The 17,006-nt window shown below is 49.4% G+C and overlaps 10 protein-coding genes across 10 annotated transcripts; all 10 read right to left on the reverse strand.

Annotated features, from left to right (window-relative positions):
* Nucleotides 1-396: 396 nt before the first annotated feature.
* TbgDal_IX5100 (hypothetical protein, conserved) lies at nt 397-2,256 on the reverse strand (the record flags this gene model as incomplete). The annotated part of the gene is made up of 1 exon (XM_011778398.1): nt 397-2,256. The coding sequence occupies one exon, from the start codon at nt 2,254-2,256 to the stop codon at nt 397-399; it is 1,860 nt and encodes a 619-aa protein (XP_011776700.1).
* Nucleotides 2,257-2,622: 366 nt separating this feature from the next.
* TbgDal_IX5110 (hypothetical protein, conserved) lies at nt 2,623-3,762 on the reverse strand (the record flags this gene model as incomplete). Its single annotated transcript, XM_011778399.1, has 1 exon — nt 2,623-3,762. The coding sequence occupies one exon, from the start codon at nt 3,760-3,762 to the stop codon at nt 2,623-2,625; it is 1,140 nt and encodes a 379-aa protein (XP_011776701.1).
* A 1,030-nt stretch (nt 3,763-4,792) lies between these two features.
* TbgDal_IX5120 (hypothetical protein, conserved) lies at nt 4,793-5,824 on the reverse strand (the record flags this gene model as incomplete). The annotated part of the gene is made up of 1 exon (XM_011778400.1): nt 4,793-5,824. One exon carries the CDS (start codon nt 5,822-5,824, stop codon nt 4,793-4,795), a length of 1,032 nt encoding a protein of 343 aa, XP_011776702.1.
* A 315-nt stretch (nt 5,825-6,139) lies between these two features.
* On the reverse strand, nt 6,140-8,260 carry TbgDal_IX5130 (hypothetical protein, conserved; the record flags this gene model as incomplete). The annotated part of the gene is made up of 1 exon (XM_011778401.1): nt 6,140-8,260. The coding sequence occupies one exon, from the start codon at nt 8,258-8,260 to the stop codon at nt 6,140-6,142; it is 2,121 nt and encodes a 706-aa protein (XP_011776703.1).
* A 419-nt stretch (nt 8,261-8,679) lies between these two features.
* TbgDal_IX5140 (glycosyl transferase, putative) lies at nt 8,680-10,092 on the reverse strand (the record flags this gene model as incomplete). Its single annotated transcript, XM_011778402.1, has 1 exon — nt 8,680-10,092. One exon carries the CDS (start codon nt 10,090-10,092, stop codon nt 8,680-8,682), a length of 1,413 nt encoding a protein of 470 aa, XP_011776704.1.
* Nucleotides 10,093-10,474: 382 nt separating this feature from the next.
* Nucleotides 10,475-10,729, reverse strand: TbgDal_IX5150 (60S ribosomal protein L37, putative; the record flags this gene model as incomplete). Its single annotated transcript, XM_011778403.1, has 1 exon — nt 10,475-10,729. The coding sequence occupies one exon, from the start codon at nt 10,727-10,729 to the stop codon at nt 10,475-10,477; it is 255 nt and encodes an 84-aa protein (XP_011776705.1).
* Nucleotides 10,730-11,090: 361 nt separating this feature from the next.
* On the reverse strand, nt 11,091-12,791 carry TbgDal_IX5160 (hypothetical protein, conserved; the record flags this gene model as incomplete). Its single annotated transcript, XM_011778404.1, has 1 exon — nt 11,091-12,791. One exon carries the CDS (start codon nt 12,789-12,791, stop codon nt 11,091-11,093), a length of 1,701 nt encoding a protein of 566 aa, XP_011776706.1.
* A 470-nt stretch (nt 12,792-13,261) lies between these two features.
* On the reverse strand, nt 13,262-13,771 carry TbgDal_IX5170 (hypothetical protein, conserved; the record flags this gene model as incomplete). Its single annotated transcript, XM_011778405.1, has 1 exon — nt 13,262-13,771. One exon carries the CDS (start codon nt 13,769-13,771, stop codon nt 13,262-13,264), a length of 510 nt encoding a protein of 169 aa, XP_011776707.1.
* Nucleotides 13,772-14,512: 741 nt separating this feature from the next.
* Nucleotides 14,513-15,007, reverse strand: TbgDal_IX5180 (hypothetical protein, conserved; the record flags this gene model as incomplete). Its single annotated transcript, XM_011778406.1, has 1 exon — nt 14,513-15,007. The coding sequence occupies one exon, from the start codon at nt 15,005-15,007 to the stop codon at nt 14,513-14,515; it is 495 nt and encodes a 164-aa protein (XP_011776708.1).
* A 398-nt stretch (nt 15,008-15,405) lies between these two features.
* TbgDal_IX5190 (hypothetical protein, conserved) lies at nt 15,406-16,953 on the reverse strand (the record flags this gene model as incomplete). Its single annotated transcript, XM_011778407.1, has 1 exon — nt 15,406-16,953. The coding sequence occupies one exon, from the start codon at nt 16,951-16,953 to the stop codon at nt 15,406-15,408; it is 1,548 nt and encodes a 515-aa protein (XP_011776709.1).
* Between the last annotated feature and the right edge of the window lie 53 nt (nt 16,954-17,006).

Genomic DNA, 17,006 nt, shown 5'->3' on the forward strand with positions numbered 1-17,006 from the left:
ATTTTTCACAAGGGACGTTACTCTTTGAGAATTTCACCTGCGATACACCTGTATAGACGCGCCCGCATCATCCTTCTCGCGCACGCACTTAACTTTGTTTGGTTATGCTCAACAGGCTAGGGGGGAACTACAAACAGGTACACGTCAAAACAACCTTCCTTGCAGTCTGAGTTTTGATAGAGAAATGCCACAGAGGAAAAGGGAAGGGGGGGGGGGGAGGGCACTGAAGTTGTTATCATCAATTAGAGCAAAAATCTGTGAACGTAACACAGAGTCGCGGTCAAACAAACAAAAATGATGGTTCTTTTCCCCCTCATTAATGAGAGAAAACGGGAAAAGTCGCTTTTGTATTCCCCTGTGAAGTTGTCGTATCTTAGAGTGCATTCCTACGCCGTTTCACAACACACCCAAGAAAGACAAGGATAAGGATGTGGTTAACATGGTTATTGTGTTTCCCAGAAAGCGATAGCCGTAGCCGGCACAACGCCGCCTCCCGCAGCTGGGTGTGGCAGCAGGCCTGTAGAGTTGCACGAGGAAGGACCTCCAGCACCTTCTCTGGAAAATGTAAGCGATAAAATCGAGAGCCGTAGTAGCGGCGAAGGCACCTGTCAGCGCCTCAAACCTGAAGTGCCGCCACTCGTCCGTGTCGAGCAGATCAGCTCGGCGGCGGAGCACAGATGAGGAGGTAGGAATAATGGCAGCACCCATCGTTTCGTACCACGTTATCCACGCCGCCTGAAAGGGCAATAAAGCCCCCAGCGGTAGCAGGGCAAAACTGCCCCTCATCAACTTACGAAGGGACAACGGCCCCGGAAGTACAGGACCAAAGTGGTGAGCAATTACGGAGTTCAGTAAGGGGGTTGTGGTGACGTGGGCCACAGCATTTGCTAACAGCCACACAATACAAACATAATAGTAGGGATGCCGAGTGTCGAACAAGTGGGTGTGAACAAGTGGTGGCCCAAGTGGCCCCGTATCCGACTGTCGATACAGTAGGCTCTTCAGTGCAATAGAAGTTGTTATTACCTGTGTCAAGACGCAAAGCATGTCCCGTGCAAAGAAACCCGCTGATAAAGACCATACCGACCCTCGACGCAGAACCACACCTAGCTGGTACTCTATCCACCTCAATCGCAGTGGTGCAATCACGAGTCCGCATAAGGCAAACAGAGCCCCTACGGATGCGATGTTAAGCCCGAGGTCACTGTTGACCACTTTGTTCGTATTGGATTGAATTAGCCACATGTACATGGAATCCACATCAGGGTTATGGGGGTCACCATTGGCGCTCGTGCTGCGGTACACATCAAAACACCCTTCCACTGTTGGTGTTTTTTTTCGGGTTGCCCTCTTAATTGGAGTCTCGGGTGCATCATTGCCTTTTAAGGTGAAAACATCACCGAACGCTGTACGAGCGTCTTTGAAGTTAAACCGAGTGTTGTCCAGGAAGTCGAAGGAGCGAAATGATGACGCGGGAGGGAACAGGTCCACTACCCCACATCTTTGCCACAATTGGATGATCAGCTCCGTGCAAACCACCTCCTCCTCGGCGTTGACACCATCCACGGTAAAGTGACTGCCACCATAATCCACCGAGGGAAAACTCTCACCATCGACTCGGTCCAGGTGAGCGAAGTACGTTTCTATCAAGAACTGTGCAGCATCGTGGTAGACCACTTTTATTCTTAATAGTGCCTCTTTATCGCTCTCGGAAAGTTTACCGGCTAACAGTTTATCAATGTCGTTTGTCTCCCCTTTGAGAAGGTTCAACTTATGAGCTGCTTTGATGCGGTCCATTTTGTCCGGTGGACTTAACACCATGGGAGGAAACATCAGAAGGTCCCTTTTGTAGGGTCGACTGTGAAAATCCCGCAGATGGCTCTGCACGTACTCTTCAAATTTATGCATGTCACTCCCCATGCTTAGTGGGCGCACGGCTATATGCTTGGACGACGACCTTGCGACACGGTTCTCCAGGGGACGGAGGGAAAAACCACTGAGATTTGCCTCAGCGACATACGTCCCAGAAGGCGAAGAGGGGTCCTTTGGGTTGATAATACCCCTCTCCCTCCCTCGTTCCACTTCCCCGTCATTCAACTTTACAACCATTGCGACGTGGTCATATCTGCTCTCAGTTTTCGAAAGAAGGCAAATCGCAATGCCTAGAGGATGCCGCATCTCCCAGCAGTTGCGGTCCATCAGTAGCACATCCCCAGTATGGAGGCTCATAGGGCTCTTCTCCGAGTCCTTTGCCATGGTGAAGCTTACGAGACCTTGCCGTCGATGTTCGCTCCCTCCTGGAGAACAGAGAGAACTTTAGGGCACGAAAGAGCAAAACGGAGAGGTTGGTGCGTTAGTCAGAAAAGAAAAGACAAAGAGGTTTCCTACACTTTCCATTTGCATCGACGTGTTTGCAGGGGGTGGCAGGGTGTTGACTAACATCAGGACGGTAATGAACAGGAATAGGAGCAAGAGAGGGCTCACGCTGTCTGTAAACAAACACTCCTCCCACTTCGTGAGGAAATTGGTAATATATACAGACGGTAACGTATCCGTGCACATATGTGCACGGGTAAATGAGCTTATAAGGCATTTGTGAGTGGAAGAATGCCTTACCTCAACTCAAGTTGGGCTCAGCGGCTCGCGTTGTTGCTGCATCGTCATCTTCCAATGATACGACAGGGACAGATCTTCATGAAGTCTGAGCAAACTTAGCCGCGTCGATTGGTCAACCTGTGGAAATCCCCTTCTTTCATATGAAGATTCGTCGCCTGGGCACGCACAGAAGTATAATCTGTTCACTGGAACACAACGTGACAGACAAGTAGAGATTATACGCCGAGAAACGGGGTTGTCTGCGCCGCCTACAAGATCCATTTTTGTGACGGCGACAAACAATGACGCATCATCTTGGAGGGCACGAATAGAGCCGATCATGTCCCTCAGGGACTCAACAACACCCCCCGCGTCCGGTGCTGCAAAGTAGCGTGACTTCAACTGGAAAACACTTCCCCACCCACCGTCCTCCACCAAGTCGGTTGCGGGTACCACCAGAACAGAATGATGTGGTTTGTTCTCAGGAACTGGGGAAAGTTTTTCGAGTTCCTCTGCAGTCAGTGCGCCGTCACCTTCAATTCTCGTCTTCCATGGGATGCCAGCGAATAGCTTGCTGAGAAGCAACTGATTTTCATTCCCATAAAATTTACCCGGGGTGTCAATGCATAAGAACGTCGGTGCCCTTGGGTGATTGGGCAGCGGGTCAACAATGGCAGTACCACAGTATCCACATATCCCCACAGGTGCCGCGGGCCACATTGTATTTCCTGTTACCGCTGCCCGGTAACAGTTGATAAGGGACGACTTCCCCACCTGTGGGCAACCAATGAATAATACACGCATCGTGTCGCTTACCACCTCTGTTACGGGCAATTGTCTATATGAGCCTCCGCACTGCGAGCCACCTCTACCGCACATGGAGCCATTGCGCATTGGGGAAGTAATCAAGCGACTAGATGGCCTCCGCATAATAGTTCCACTTGCCGCGGCATAACTACCGTTGTTGCAAAAGGATGCAAGGTTTGCGGGCTGTGGTGGTAGTCCATACCCGTAAGTTCCTGTCGTCGCCGTCGAAGCAGTCGGGGTTCCCAAACCCGACTCCGATGACCGGGGGGGCGTTGCAACTAACGATTGAGACTCCGAGTCACTATCCGATGCAATAGAAACGGACGGTTTCTGGGCACTCGCCTTTGACCAAAACGCCATCAGAACAACCTCAACAACAAATTTCTTTCCCTTTTACCTCCTTATGTCTATATTCTCGCACCGTGGCGAATGGAGTTGAATGTATGGGGCTCCACTGTTGTACTAAAGGGGGTGAGGCAAGTAAATGTGTTTAAGAGAAGACAGACGCTGATATTTCTTAACCCCTGACAAGCGGTTGCCGTTGAGAGTAGCTCCCTAAGCTACCCAAATCAAAACGAAGCAACCCATCTACGTAGACAAATGCGAGTCAGGCTATCCTCATACGATGCCACTTGGAAGCTAATGGAATTAGTTGCATCGGCCAAATAACTTGCCCTCACAACATTCACTCTTGCGCAATAAACAAAGGCAAAAAAAACAACAACACAACACCTTTCCAACCCCGTGGAGGGACCCCGAGGTAAAACCACTCATCGCCGGTTCATGATGCTGAAAAAAAGAGACCGGTCCCAGAAACCCTGCGCTGGAAAGAGTGTTTTTTTTTTTTTCTGTAGTGGGAGTTGTCCCTTGCTTTTCCAATTAATCTGATGAAATAGAGCAGGGACCAATGCACTTGAGTAACAAACCCGCGCAACGCAAGAAGTCTAAGGTGACGTAACACAACAACCGAAAAACGCTGTTGTGATTGGGCTAAGAAATGATCTATGTGTGACGTTACCGTAATCTTTACATAATGCTACCGAGAAAAAAAATAAACAAATATATATATATATATATGTATGTATGTACGTATATACACAAGGAGAGGTTCGTAAGCCATGCAAAACATCATAAAGGAGAAACAATACGTTACAAAACTGAAGGACAGGCGAAAGCTGAGGTAAATGTTTCAAACACGTGCAGAGACGACTTCAACGCTTCTATTCCTTTACGCTCATCCTACTTCTTTTGTCCTTGTCCTTACATAGTTGTCGTCTAAGCGATCATGCGCGATTTACTTTACTGCTTCCAAATCGTTCAAATGGGTTGGGTTTACATGGGCACAGAGTTTTATATTCCTCCAACCGACAGGCACATCAAAGCAGTAACTTCAAGCCGTTGGAGGTTGATCTTCCTCCTTCCCGGCCTCGGCTTTGGACTTGTCACACGCACTGGATGATGAGAAAAAGGAACTTTTATCCGCATCGTCACTCTCAAGCACAAACGAGCCATACCCGCTAAGAGAGTCTAGCAAAAGGGCGTCTGGTGGAATACGACTCTCTGGTCGTCCACCTGGAACAACATACACGTCACAGTCGTAATAATCGAAGTATAACTGCTTGAGACGGTTGATTTCCCCCTCGTCGAGGAGGTCCTGGTGAGAGGCTGTGGTTTTCGAGAGGGAGTGCTCTAAATCACTTTCACCACCTTTCGCCTGCCACGACTGCGTGGATGGACTGGTGCACTGAAATCTCTCCAGCGTGTTCTGCCGGCGACAGAAACGGGAAACAACATGCATTCGCGACTCCAAGGCCCGAACGTAACTTTGGATCGTTACAACAAGAGTTTGAGCAACCACTGCACACTGAGCCAATGCTAACTCTGACGTCATTTTGCGACGCCCCGGCATCGGTTTATTCGCTTGAGTAACTGAGGCCAAGTAAGTACTTATTACAGTACGAAATGCTTGCGTCTTGGCGACATTAGTGCGCGCGAGTTCTTCCTTCAATTGTCGCTCATGGGCTACACAGTCCTTCAGCACAGAGAGAGCACAAACAGCGTTAAAGCTCCCGTTTTCCACTAACACAGCGTTTCCAGATATTTCAATAGGGGTCGATTGGGTATCTGGTTGCACATTCAACTTTGACAATGCCTTTGCCTTGCTTAACTTTACTACCTTCGCTTCATGCAGAGCCCTTACTCGACTACGCCTCCGCTCCTCATCTTGATCGCTCTCACCTTCCAAGCCATCAGCATGCGACACTTTGGCTGGTTTTGCGGCGTGCGTGGTGAACTTCTGCGGTGCTGGGCGAAACCAGCGACGTTCCCCCTTGATAGGCGTCGCACTCCCATGCTTACCACCTGATGGTACAAGATCGCTAAACTTCACTTCACGCGGTTGTAGCGCCGGCCTATTGTCCATACTAGTGAATACTGTCAGTGGGTAGTAGATTGAGAGCGAAGGAGGGGGTCGTTTGAGAGAACAACACCTGCATGTGTATGCATACGTATAGGCACCTGGTTACGCATAAACTTGTGGCGAAAGGCGTCCCCCTTTCTCACCAAGAAAAAAAGAGAACTAAACGCAACAAAGGGGTATATATAAATGTGCGCAAACAATGCACAGGCTCACGCACGAATAAGCGAAAGTCAGGTGGAATATGCGGAGCAAGATATGTATGCGTGCTGTGCACGTACGGGAAGAAGGGAAGCGGACCGAACGCCATGTGTCCCCTGTCTAAAACAGTTTCGATAGCAACTCAGACCACTGTTCAGGTGTTCGCACCATCCATTTCATCGGTCGGTCTGACCATGCTCGTCCCTTTAGCCCTTGCTCAAACGTCCTGAAGCCATTTTTTACAGCCGTCATGGAAATTTCAATGAGATTCTTTCGCTGTGAGGCACCGAGAACTGTGAAACAGCGGCAGGCGGCAACTCTGCCCATCAGGTTGTTTGCCACAGTCCTGTACCAGTGTTTCACCGCAGCTCGTTGAGGTTTACTGAGTTCATCATCTGTTGAAGCGATGTTCGCTAGTTTATTGCTTGAGGATACGGATGGGAAGCACTCAGACCACCAGGTGGAGAAATCTTTTAAATATCGATCTTTGGCGCTTTCAAGCCTGTTAATAATACCAATTACAATAGGTGGTGGAGCCGGTATACTGTTCCTCCCTTTGTCTCCATCAAGCGGGGGGTTACTACTGTAATACCTTCGCTGCTGGAAGCACAACTCCTTGCGGTACCCCTCTGAAAGTAGCAATATATTGTTCAACATGAATATGGGTGGGGACATGCACTGCTTTTGATTCAGTGAAGCATTTGGTTGGTCCGAAAATGAGGAGCTATCGCCTCGCTGTACTCCGCCAGATTTTTCCTCTAGCAAATCCATTGCGGCTTCAGCAATGACCTCCAGATCACGTATGGTGCCGAGCACACCATCGACCATATAAGAACCCAAAGTCTCTAACGCCTCTGCCTCGGAGAAACTACTCAACCTCGGATCGTGTAACACCACTTTTATGGCACCGTAGTAATTAGTAAGCAGCATCTTATGCATGTATATCTGATTTGTGGCCGATACGTGAGCCGAACAATCTGGTGAGGGAATCCATTCCATGCGATGCAGTCGGTGAGTATAGTTCTTTAGAGAAGCAGCGCTCAAACTGCCTTTACTTTTGTTATATTTTTCCACCAAATTCCTTAATCTCGCAATAAAAACACTCACCCCCTCGTCCACTCTGTCAACACACTTGTACCTGCTACCTGGTAGTTTTTCAGCAAAGCCTTTCCACTTCCACAACCCTTCCAACAGGTCCAGTCCAATGAGAATCATATTGGTGACGCTCTGCTCCTCCCCCCAGAACCCGACGCCTTCACCGCGCGACAAAACAAATGCAGAATTTAGATCTGAAAGGGCCTCGTGATCAGCCTTCACAACATCTAAGCAGCTTTCTATCACCCGATTGAACACCCGTATGGTTAGGTCCGCGGGCAGCTCCACGACATCAAAGGAGTTGTCCAAAGGCTCCAATACGCATGTTTTCAGACACTCGACGGCTTCGGTAAGCACTGAGAGAGCCTTCGCAGACGCCGAAAGCAAGTAATGTTTTCCCTTCTTATAGCGTTTGTGTACTGGCGCGAATCCACATGTCGTGGCAATGGCCCGGTAATGTTGCAGTTCTTCCTTTTCTTTGGAGTTGTCAAGCTGAGCTTCCACCAGTCGGCTTATGTTTTCTTCTAAAATACGCCTAACGTCCTGGGTGATAACCTTAGTCCTGTTGAAGTTTTCTCCTAGCTTGTGTATGACGCGGTCTACGCCATGTAGTGCCTCAGGGTGATGAAAGAGCACGGAAAATGCCGATAATGAAGACACTGTCAACCTTGTCCTAAACTCTAAGCTTTCATCCCGCTCACCTGCCGGCTTTTTTTGCATAGACGTCACGAAAGCGTCGATCACCGCCTCTTCTGACAGCTTTATCACACTATTCAAACTTCCCTTAATGCTTGACTCAATATTGCTACCGAACCCACTAGACGGCTGAGACTCGATGTAGTCGTTAGTGAACACGAGATAATCGATACACTTGCACAGCATCTCAGGGCTCTTCTCCTTGCCGGCTAACACCAGTCGTAGGACAGGTGGTGGGTGGTAGCACCGCGCAGCCCTTGAGGTTTCCTCTATCATGAAGGCAATGTTTTCCTGCGCGACTTCCCATGGTTGGACATCCGCTACGATACGGTGGGCGCGTTGAGCAACCGCACGGGAGGTATTTGCGAAATCATCAAGTATTTTGGCACTTGACTCCTGCAGGGAAGACAAGACGTCAACTTGCTTTTCTAAAGCGGATATAGTCGTCATACATCAGAGATGTGACGGGACAGAAAGCCACGACTAGCCCCTTTTTATATAAGCGGCTTCCAAAACATGAGAAAAGAATGGGTATTAACCAGGACAGTGGCAACAATGGGGATAGGAAGGTTATGCGGAACTGGGAGTATAATATGATGCACAAGCTGCGCGATACAGGCAAGCGTGTACACACACACGCACCAAAGCATAATGTAGGGGGAGGGTTAAACAAGAGACCAGACCTCTTTATTTCACTGTAGGTGCCGCTCCCCAGCAACACGATGCCATTGGTGACGCCCCTGGTGAATGCTACACCCTTCCTTCTTTGGTAGGAATCGTACAACCCAAAGAACAACACACGTACACACATTCCCCTTCAACTTAACGACGGTGAACTGAGCGGTCATAACGGTATACGTCGGGTTGTTCTATGACGGAAGATGCCGGCGAAGAGAAGCTGTGAGTTTTTCTCCAAACGATTCGTCGCTGAAGCGCGCAATCGTGGCCATTCCACACTCCTGAAATTTTCGGTACGTTTCAGGCTCATCGTTCTTGATGCGAAATATCTCTGCCATACAGTCTGCGTACTCCTCTGCGGTTGCGGCAAGAAACCCAACATTCGGTGAGGTGATAATGTCAAGGCACACGCCACCGCTCCTGTGGCCTAGCGGAATGCAGCCACATGCAATGTATTCCACAAGCACAATTCCAAAGTGCTCGTCTTCCATTGTGTGCAGCCCAATGCAACACTGAGCGAGACTCTCACTGACCTCACTAAAGGGAGCACCCACCCGCACATCAACACGATCCGCAATGCCAAGCCTTTGGGCTTCAACCTTCACCGCCTCTGCCCGCTGTTTGTCTTCTTCATTCCGCGCCCCACCAATCATGATAAGCTTGGCGTCCGTTGGTAACCGAGGAAGCGCCAGTGCAAATGACTGAAGCTGAAGCATGTGGTTTTTCTCCGGCCTGAACTGTCCAACACTCACAACTGTATTGATTCGCTGATGGGGAAGCTTCCGTAGCGGCATAAAATGACTGACGGCACAAGGAGGGTATACAAGCACTGGCACGTCATGGCCCCAAAGCTGCTGTATATGCCCCTTAGTCCATGTAGAGTTTGTCATTACTAGATCAGGGAATTTCCCCATCCACCTGTAAATGCGCGCAAAAAGCTTGTAGTACAAAACCTTAGCCTTACGGAGCACACCGTGTCGCGCCACCGCACCCTTGTTGTTGTAGCGCATTTCACCGTTTTCCACCCGCTGCGTCATAACAGGCGTTATAATGGGGTAATGTGTGTACGCTATGATGCGGGACCCTGCGAATATGGAGAGGAGTGGATACACGCCGGGGATCCCGACGCTCTCAATCACAGTGGGAGTCATCGTATTGACAACACACGATTCATAAAAGAGTAAAATACTTCCACATACCGCCTGCAGAAGCAACGTCAAGAACGGGTACCTTCCACCATCGAGCCACTTCGTCATGCTGGAGCGCAGGTGCACCACTTTTATGGGTCGCGGTAGGGTGATGTGAAACTGTTTCTGAACCACTCGAGCAAGATACTCCTGCGGCGGTTCGCATCTACCATCGTCGCTCTTCCCGCTGGTCTGAGTGCAGTAAAGCACGTAGAGTCTATCAATACCATTCTTTATATCGTCTTTCTGAATAGAATCGATTGCAACCCATAAAACACGCTCACCTCCTCCACCTGCAGCGGCAGACGGGTGTAAGAAGCCAACAGCGTTCCGTGGGTAGAGCGAAAGTCCACGTCGTGCAAATATTGCCAGTGCCGCCAGGAGGCATAGAACTAATAACGGTGCGGTGAGTAACATCGCAGTCCTGCGTCAGCGGCTATTAGTGAAAGGTTGTACTAGCTTGGTAGCATGCGCAGATTGCACGTAGTGATGAGGAAGGAGAGCAGGCGCACACGGCATTTGATAATAATATAATAACAGAAAGGGAAGAAACATGACGACCCCAGAACTTGGAATGCCCATGGCAGGAGCAGCTAACGTGGTTGCACACTGCCGACAGAAGAACGAAAGAGGCAGCACCTCAGGGAAACAAAGAGAAAAAGTGAAACAACAAACAGATAAATAAACGTCGCATCAGAAAGCCATAATGCTGACTTACCATTGACCAGCTATCACACAGAAAAGCGAGCCACCAGGAGGCTACATAACCCGCCTTCAGATCGCATCATCTTTTCTTCAACTACGCCTTGATGTCGGTCTTGAAGTGGTTCCTAATCCTGCGGTGGACAACCTTCAAGTAGCGACAGCGGCCTGTGCCAGTGCGGCGTCGCTTGATGGCCTTCACTGACCAGTTGTAGCGCCGGCGCTGAGCACGCGGGTAGGCGCAAGCAGCACACCGCTCCCACTGCACGTGGTAGGCGTTGCGGCCACAGCGGCGGCAAAGGATGTGCGTGCGCCCGTGGCGCTGCCCCATCGATGTGGTACCTTTGGTCATCTCCGCTAGCGATCAGCAAGGGCCCTTTTTCAGTTGGCGGTTCGAAAAGCGTAATTGGTTATTTTCAAATAAAAGGAAAGTGAAAGGGGAGGCAGGTGCGCGAAGAAATGAGCAAGCCGAGGAAACCGAGGCACAGGTGGGTACAAGTCTAGCAGTCGCGCGGGGCATATGCGTACACATATCCCTGTACTATATACTGTTAAACGCTTGTGAAGCTGTCGAGGCTCCGCCACACGGTCCGAACATGAATACGCACTCAAAAAAAAAAAAGGGTGTGAAGGAACTTCGAGTGCGAGCGGTAACACGTACCACCCTCAACAGAATGCGTCCCCTAATACCATGGGACAGGGAAGAGCCCCAGCTACTTATTTATGGCAGCTGTGCAGAGCCATGCGTCACAAAAATCATCTCCATTCTTATCAACCTCCATTTCACTTTCAGTTTTGCGGTTCGTTGCTTGGTCAATCACGTCCAGTGTCGTCCGAACAGGTACGTGCCAGTGTGACGGAGAGAGTTGACCGCGTTGCACCCAAACGGCATACGGACGAGGCAGCGACAGCAACAAACTCACAGCCCCCGTTGCCCAACTAAAACGTGCTCTATACGTAACAAGGTGCCTTTGTCGCCAACGCAGGAAAGAGCGGCGACTGAGCAACGAAAAGTGATGATCGCGCATTTGGTCATTGGAGACGACAAGACAGTTTGGCCTGTGAATGGCGGCGAACAACCAACAGTAGTCATCGTTGAGAAAACCGGGACAAACAATCAGTGAAGACTCTTGCCTCCACTTCTCCAACCACACCAAATTCTCCTTGGAGGGAGACCTAACATGCCGACTGTGCAGCATCACCACCGACTTTTTTCGCAGCTTCTGGGCTTCAGTTAACATCTCATCGATGAGGGAAAATTTCGGAGGCACATCAACGGGAAGTGGTATTTCACAGAGCTCATATTCTGGAAGAGTGGATGGATCCACACCACGTGACCGCAGTAGTGCCTCCTTTGCTCCGCGATACCAATTACTGAGGCCATAATACCCTACATTGGCCCCATCAATCACGGCATCATAATCAAGACGAGAAAGCGTGTCTTTGAATACCGCAAATTCTTCCCACCGCTCCTTTCGTTCCGTCGGCTCGACGACCTTCCCAGGTTCGTAGTGGCTTCCACTTTCCACCCTCGGGGCGATGAGCTTCGTTTCAATATCGCGCAGTAGAGTCACTCGGTCATCCGGAGCAAAGTCGAATGTGTGAACCCTCGTGCTGCACCTGCAGCACATCCCTGTCTCATCATTCACTTCCGTTAACTCCCCGCCTAGAAGTTGTTGCAGTGCTTCCCCATTGGTTTTTCCAACGACTGGGTGGTGGTCGACCATACACTCCAAAAGCTCCGTGATGAGTGCCGAGATATCAGTCCCCTTCGCAGCACTTTGCAAGCAATGCAGTAACTGCTTGTAATCGACATCCCAGAACTCAAGTTGTTTCTGCCGTCCCATCCGCAGCGCTTTAAATGCTAACGTTGTATCGCCAGTTCGCGCCGCATGCTCGAGAAGTGGGGAAAAAAGCCGCCGCTTGTGAGAACCTTCTGGAAGCATGGATATGATACGTTCTGCGAGACCCAAATTCACCTCATCGCTTTCGGTGAGCAGACGCAGTGAAATAGTGGCGACCTTCTCATCCACGACTTTGGAGCGCAAAGACGCCTCGGCCTGCAGAATCTGCTGTAGCAGCGCCTGCCCTTCGTGCAGAAGTCCGTTTTCCACGAACGAGTAGAGTACCCTCGCCACTGAAGAACTGCGGGGAAGGATTCGATGCTTCTCAGTACATTCCTTGAGGAAACTAGAGAGCACGCCAACAGACGTCCTGTCGGCCACCGCACGGCACCCTAACTCCGAAAAGGATTCGTTCACAAAGTCTGAAGTCTTCAAACGGCGCTTCAACTTCGTCTGACGGTTGTTCTTTATAATCAGCTCCTGCACTGCAGGTAGGGCACTAAAATCCAGTGGGATGTCATCTTCCCTCCGCACGCGTTGACGCGGAGGTCCAGCGCAATCTGAAGACATGCTGAAGCGGCCTTGTCAAAGCCTCCCCAAGTAACGGAGGGAGTGCGGCGGCATTTTGTAAGAGGGTAACACAAACCCCCCCCACACACACACACACATACATACACGCAGAAATGGTACCAGATGAAGTGGAGAGAGCAAAGTGGAGAAGATAGGAGGAGAGGAAGCAGGTGCAAATGTGTTACATACTTCCTGTGATGACATGTTAGGCTAAAGACTGAAAATTGTCACTGGTATAAACAAAAATGTGATTGTTCCAGATGGACATATACATAGGTCTAATCGTAGCGGCATATGGCCTCCATCAAACGAGTGGGCAGACTGACCGTCCGATGGTTGGTAAAGGTCGGTGCTTACAGTCGTCAAACCTGCAAAATAGAAAAAGCGAATGCGAATCGAACAACCGATGAGGCGCTCTTCCGGGTAAAAACATACATGTGTCCTCAGCTCTCTAGTGCGGTCATTGCTGATCAGTTTAGGAGAACGCGGAGCGCTGCGATTTGAAATATATTGGCGAGTTTCTGCGCGGATTTCTTCACCTCATATTCTGCCTGTTTAACATCCCGATCCATCACCTTTACACGCTTCCGCGCTTTTTCCATCTCCATACGCCTGCGGCGGTTCATCTTGCGATCCTTATTTTCTTCTACCTTTGCGTCGCACTCGGCGACGACGTTTTCGTAACTGACTCGCATTTGACTCTCTTTTTCGCAAGCCTCATCGAAGTTGCGCAGCATCTCAAGTTGCTTTTCGCTGAAGTAACACGAGAAGGAGCAGGGCGCCTCATGCGTGCTGTACAAAATTGCATTGTTGAATGACTTTGGAGCGCTACCGTAAATGAATTCTAATTCCCCCTGTAACAACTGCAAAAAATCGGTGAAACTCTCACATCTGCGCAGCGGTGCCAACTCTACCGCTACATCCACGTACTCGCTGCAGGCATGCAGGTGGGGACGTTTAAAAACCGCAAGTTCCTGCATTACAACTTGTAACAAAGTAAAGTTACTACTTCTATCAACACAGACAAACTTCACCCGTTAGACACCAGTTATTAATTGATAAAAGTCGTGATGGCTCACCACTGTGGAATGTACGTTAGTATTCGTGTACAGGTGAAAGGAGAAAAAAATGCCGTAGAAAATAGGGAGAATGCACCAAGAAGCGTGAAGGTGACAATGGTATAAAGTGATGGAAGGAAGTCACACACATCTTTCCAGCGAGATGAAAGAGTGAAACGCAACCTATCATATAGAGAGGTATGCAACTCTCTTTAAGGTTAAATAACATTCACAGATGACAACGACAAAAATAAAAAAAACGAAAACTTGGAAGTAAAGGAAAAGGCACACGCACAAAAAAGAAAGAAAATTACCTCTGCCACCCCGTGGCTCAGCAATATGGTTTGATTCATCCCGCACTCGTTCCTTCCTGTTTCTCATTGCGATTCGAAAGAAGTGTGTGCGGCGCCCGCCGCGGTCCGTCATGTCCACCCGTGCCATCTTCAAAGGTAGGCTTCTCCTTTTTTTATATATTTGTGGGTGCACATGCATGGACAGCACCCCCGTTTTTTGTTGCCACCAGATCCCTTTAAAACTTCCCCCTCCGCTGTGCTCATTCCTTCAGTCACTGACCACATAACTGAGTATATATATATATATATATATATATATATTTTTTTTTTTTTTGGGGGGGAGGGAAGGTTTGCTGAAGAAAGGAGGTGATTACTCGAGAACTGCTGTGTTGATAAGGCCGATACTCTCCAGGGCGTCACAATCCTTGTGCAGCGCATTGATGTTGTTATATGCGTAACCGCCGTACATCTCCTCCAGGTTTTCGGGTAGAATATTGTACTCTCCGGAGCTACTTGGGGTGAGTTCGATGTCGTATTCGTCCTTGAAGAACTCCTTGAGTGCCTCATGGCTGTTAATGTCCGTTTCAACATCCTGTAGGGTACTTTCTTGGAAGCGCACAAAGTCATCATGTGTCCAGTAACCTTTTCCATTATCGAATCGGTCGAATATCATGCGAACGAGAACCACATCCTCCGGGCTCAGTAAAATCCTAAAACCTTCCTGTGCCGCGCGATTGTAAAGCTCCCTGCAGTTTGCACAGTACATTTCACCCATCGCCTCATCGAACTGAAGGTCCTCAATACCTAAGCACTGCTTGTTGGCACACACCTGGAGAACAACCACATCATCATCGTCATCGGACATGTTTTCCCTCTTGTGTCTACCCTATAGTGTGTCTACACAGGAGCAGTGCCAACTAACTCATTATTATTATTATTATTGATATTGTTATGGAAAATTGTAGAAAAAGAAAGAAAAGTGGTGTGAAAATGCAGCTGATGAAACGAAATCATTAGGTGGTACTAGATTCCTTGTGCCACCTTTGCACCCCAGCACGGTGTGGACCGCTTAATGGATATGATCTGCGAGAACGAAAAATGAAGGAACACGTTCCAAGGGGAAGCCAAAACCGAGAAGTTCACACCGTTCTGTTCACGTATTAACCTCCTTTTTCAGCATCTGTGGCCATCTTGGCGAATACCTATGCGCATATTACTTGTGCACGCACAACCGCTCGCTCAAAGGGATTCATCAGGTTGCCATTAATCAGTCTGCAAAACGTAATCAACAGTGCAGGTCGATACGGTGCCATATATACGCTGAACTTCCTGAAAGCAGGGGCGATGTGTTGTCAGTGGAGCCTTGTGTACGCGAGGATCCCTCAAGTTGACGGGTGACACTGCCCGCTCCCCGTTCTCCAACGTTGTCGCTGGTAACGTAGAAAAGTCCGTCAACACGGCACGATTCTTCGGCCCTGGGGCCACGTACAAGACCAGCGCCGCAGCGTTTATATAGTTGCGCCACCGCATCAAGATGTCTCTAACCTCCACCCTCCACCTAATTTCCTGCGCTCGACGAATTTGTGACCCAATGCTCCCGTAACTTCCGCCTTCCTTCTCGTTGGAGGACTGCTTTCCACCTTGCTTCTTCCGGACAACATATCGCTGGAACGCTTTGTGGGCAACAGGCTCCCCTTCGATGAAAACACCCCCAGCAAAGTAACCCCCATGACACATAAGAATAACCCAAGGAAGAAAAGTAAAGGAACGAATTGAACCCCACAGCTTCGTAGAAATGTCAGACGGCAGCCTCTTGCTACCTCCCCCTTCCTCTTCCTGTTTCTTTTCCTCCTGAATGGCGTCAAACTCTGCCACTAACTGTTTCGATAGCTCCGCCGTGGCACCACCGTCATCTTCCGCATCCCCATCCGCTACATCGTCCTCGTTCTCGTCGGATTCCACATCAACAAGAAGGTCTTCGTCTACCAACATTTTTGCCAAATTGTCGTCGACCTCCGGAAGCACAACAACACCATCACCTACATTGTCGGAGTCAGTTGCTTCTACCTTGCTTTCATTCGCTGACTCAATGGTGCTTGAAGGGGGCCGCCCAAACGTCAAAGCGACTACAACCGCACGGTGTAACGCCACCCGAACGGTGCACGGACACCCATCATATTCAACAACTGTATCAAAGAGCAAGTGCGCCAGCGGGGTATTTAAAACTGGGATGCATTTCCCCGAACCGACCACCTCCTGCGGTATATCTCGGCTTTTGCAATCCGCATATGTGGTGAGGACTTTAACCTCACCAACCACTGTCGTTTCTTCATTCTCCACCTGGTGTTCTGTTTCCTCAGGTTTTGAGGAAGGTCCCACCCCTACATTATCTCCTGTTTCCTTTTCTTGCCCCTCTTTCCCCTTGCGCTCCGTCTTCTTGCTTTTTGCCTTTGCTTTAGACCGCTTTTTCTTTTCCTCGCGCTTCTTTTCAAGTTCCCGTGCGACAAGGGTTGCCTCATCATTTCCATCCTCCCCCTCCTCTTCCCCAAAGTCAACGCCAAGGAGGGTTTCAACGGAGTTTGTTCGAGCAAGTATCATTTCATTTACTGCGCGCTCCAATTCGTCCACCTCCTTGAGTAAACGATCAACATACTCACCGCTGAATCCACTAATTTTTTCTCGTGCCTCCTTTAGTCGCTCCATGCTTGACATGTAAGCACCCTCAGCCTGGTACGCATTCCGTGGCTGAATCTTAAGGCACACTCGTGTATCTGCTAAGAGTTTCTCAACCACTGCGATGGGTGAGGTCATGATGCTTTTTCCAGAAGAGTGGAGACAATAAACCCTTCAATGTGCCGACGTCC

The sequence above is a fragment of the Trypanosoma brucei genome, chromosome 9, assembly GCF_000210295.1.
Source record: "Trypanosoma brucei gambiense DAL972 chromosome 9, complete sequence".
In the NCBI taxonomy this organism is placed as follows: Eukaryota; Euglenozoa; class Kinetoplastea; order Trypanosomatida; family Trypanosomatidae; genus Trypanosoma; species Trypanosoma brucei.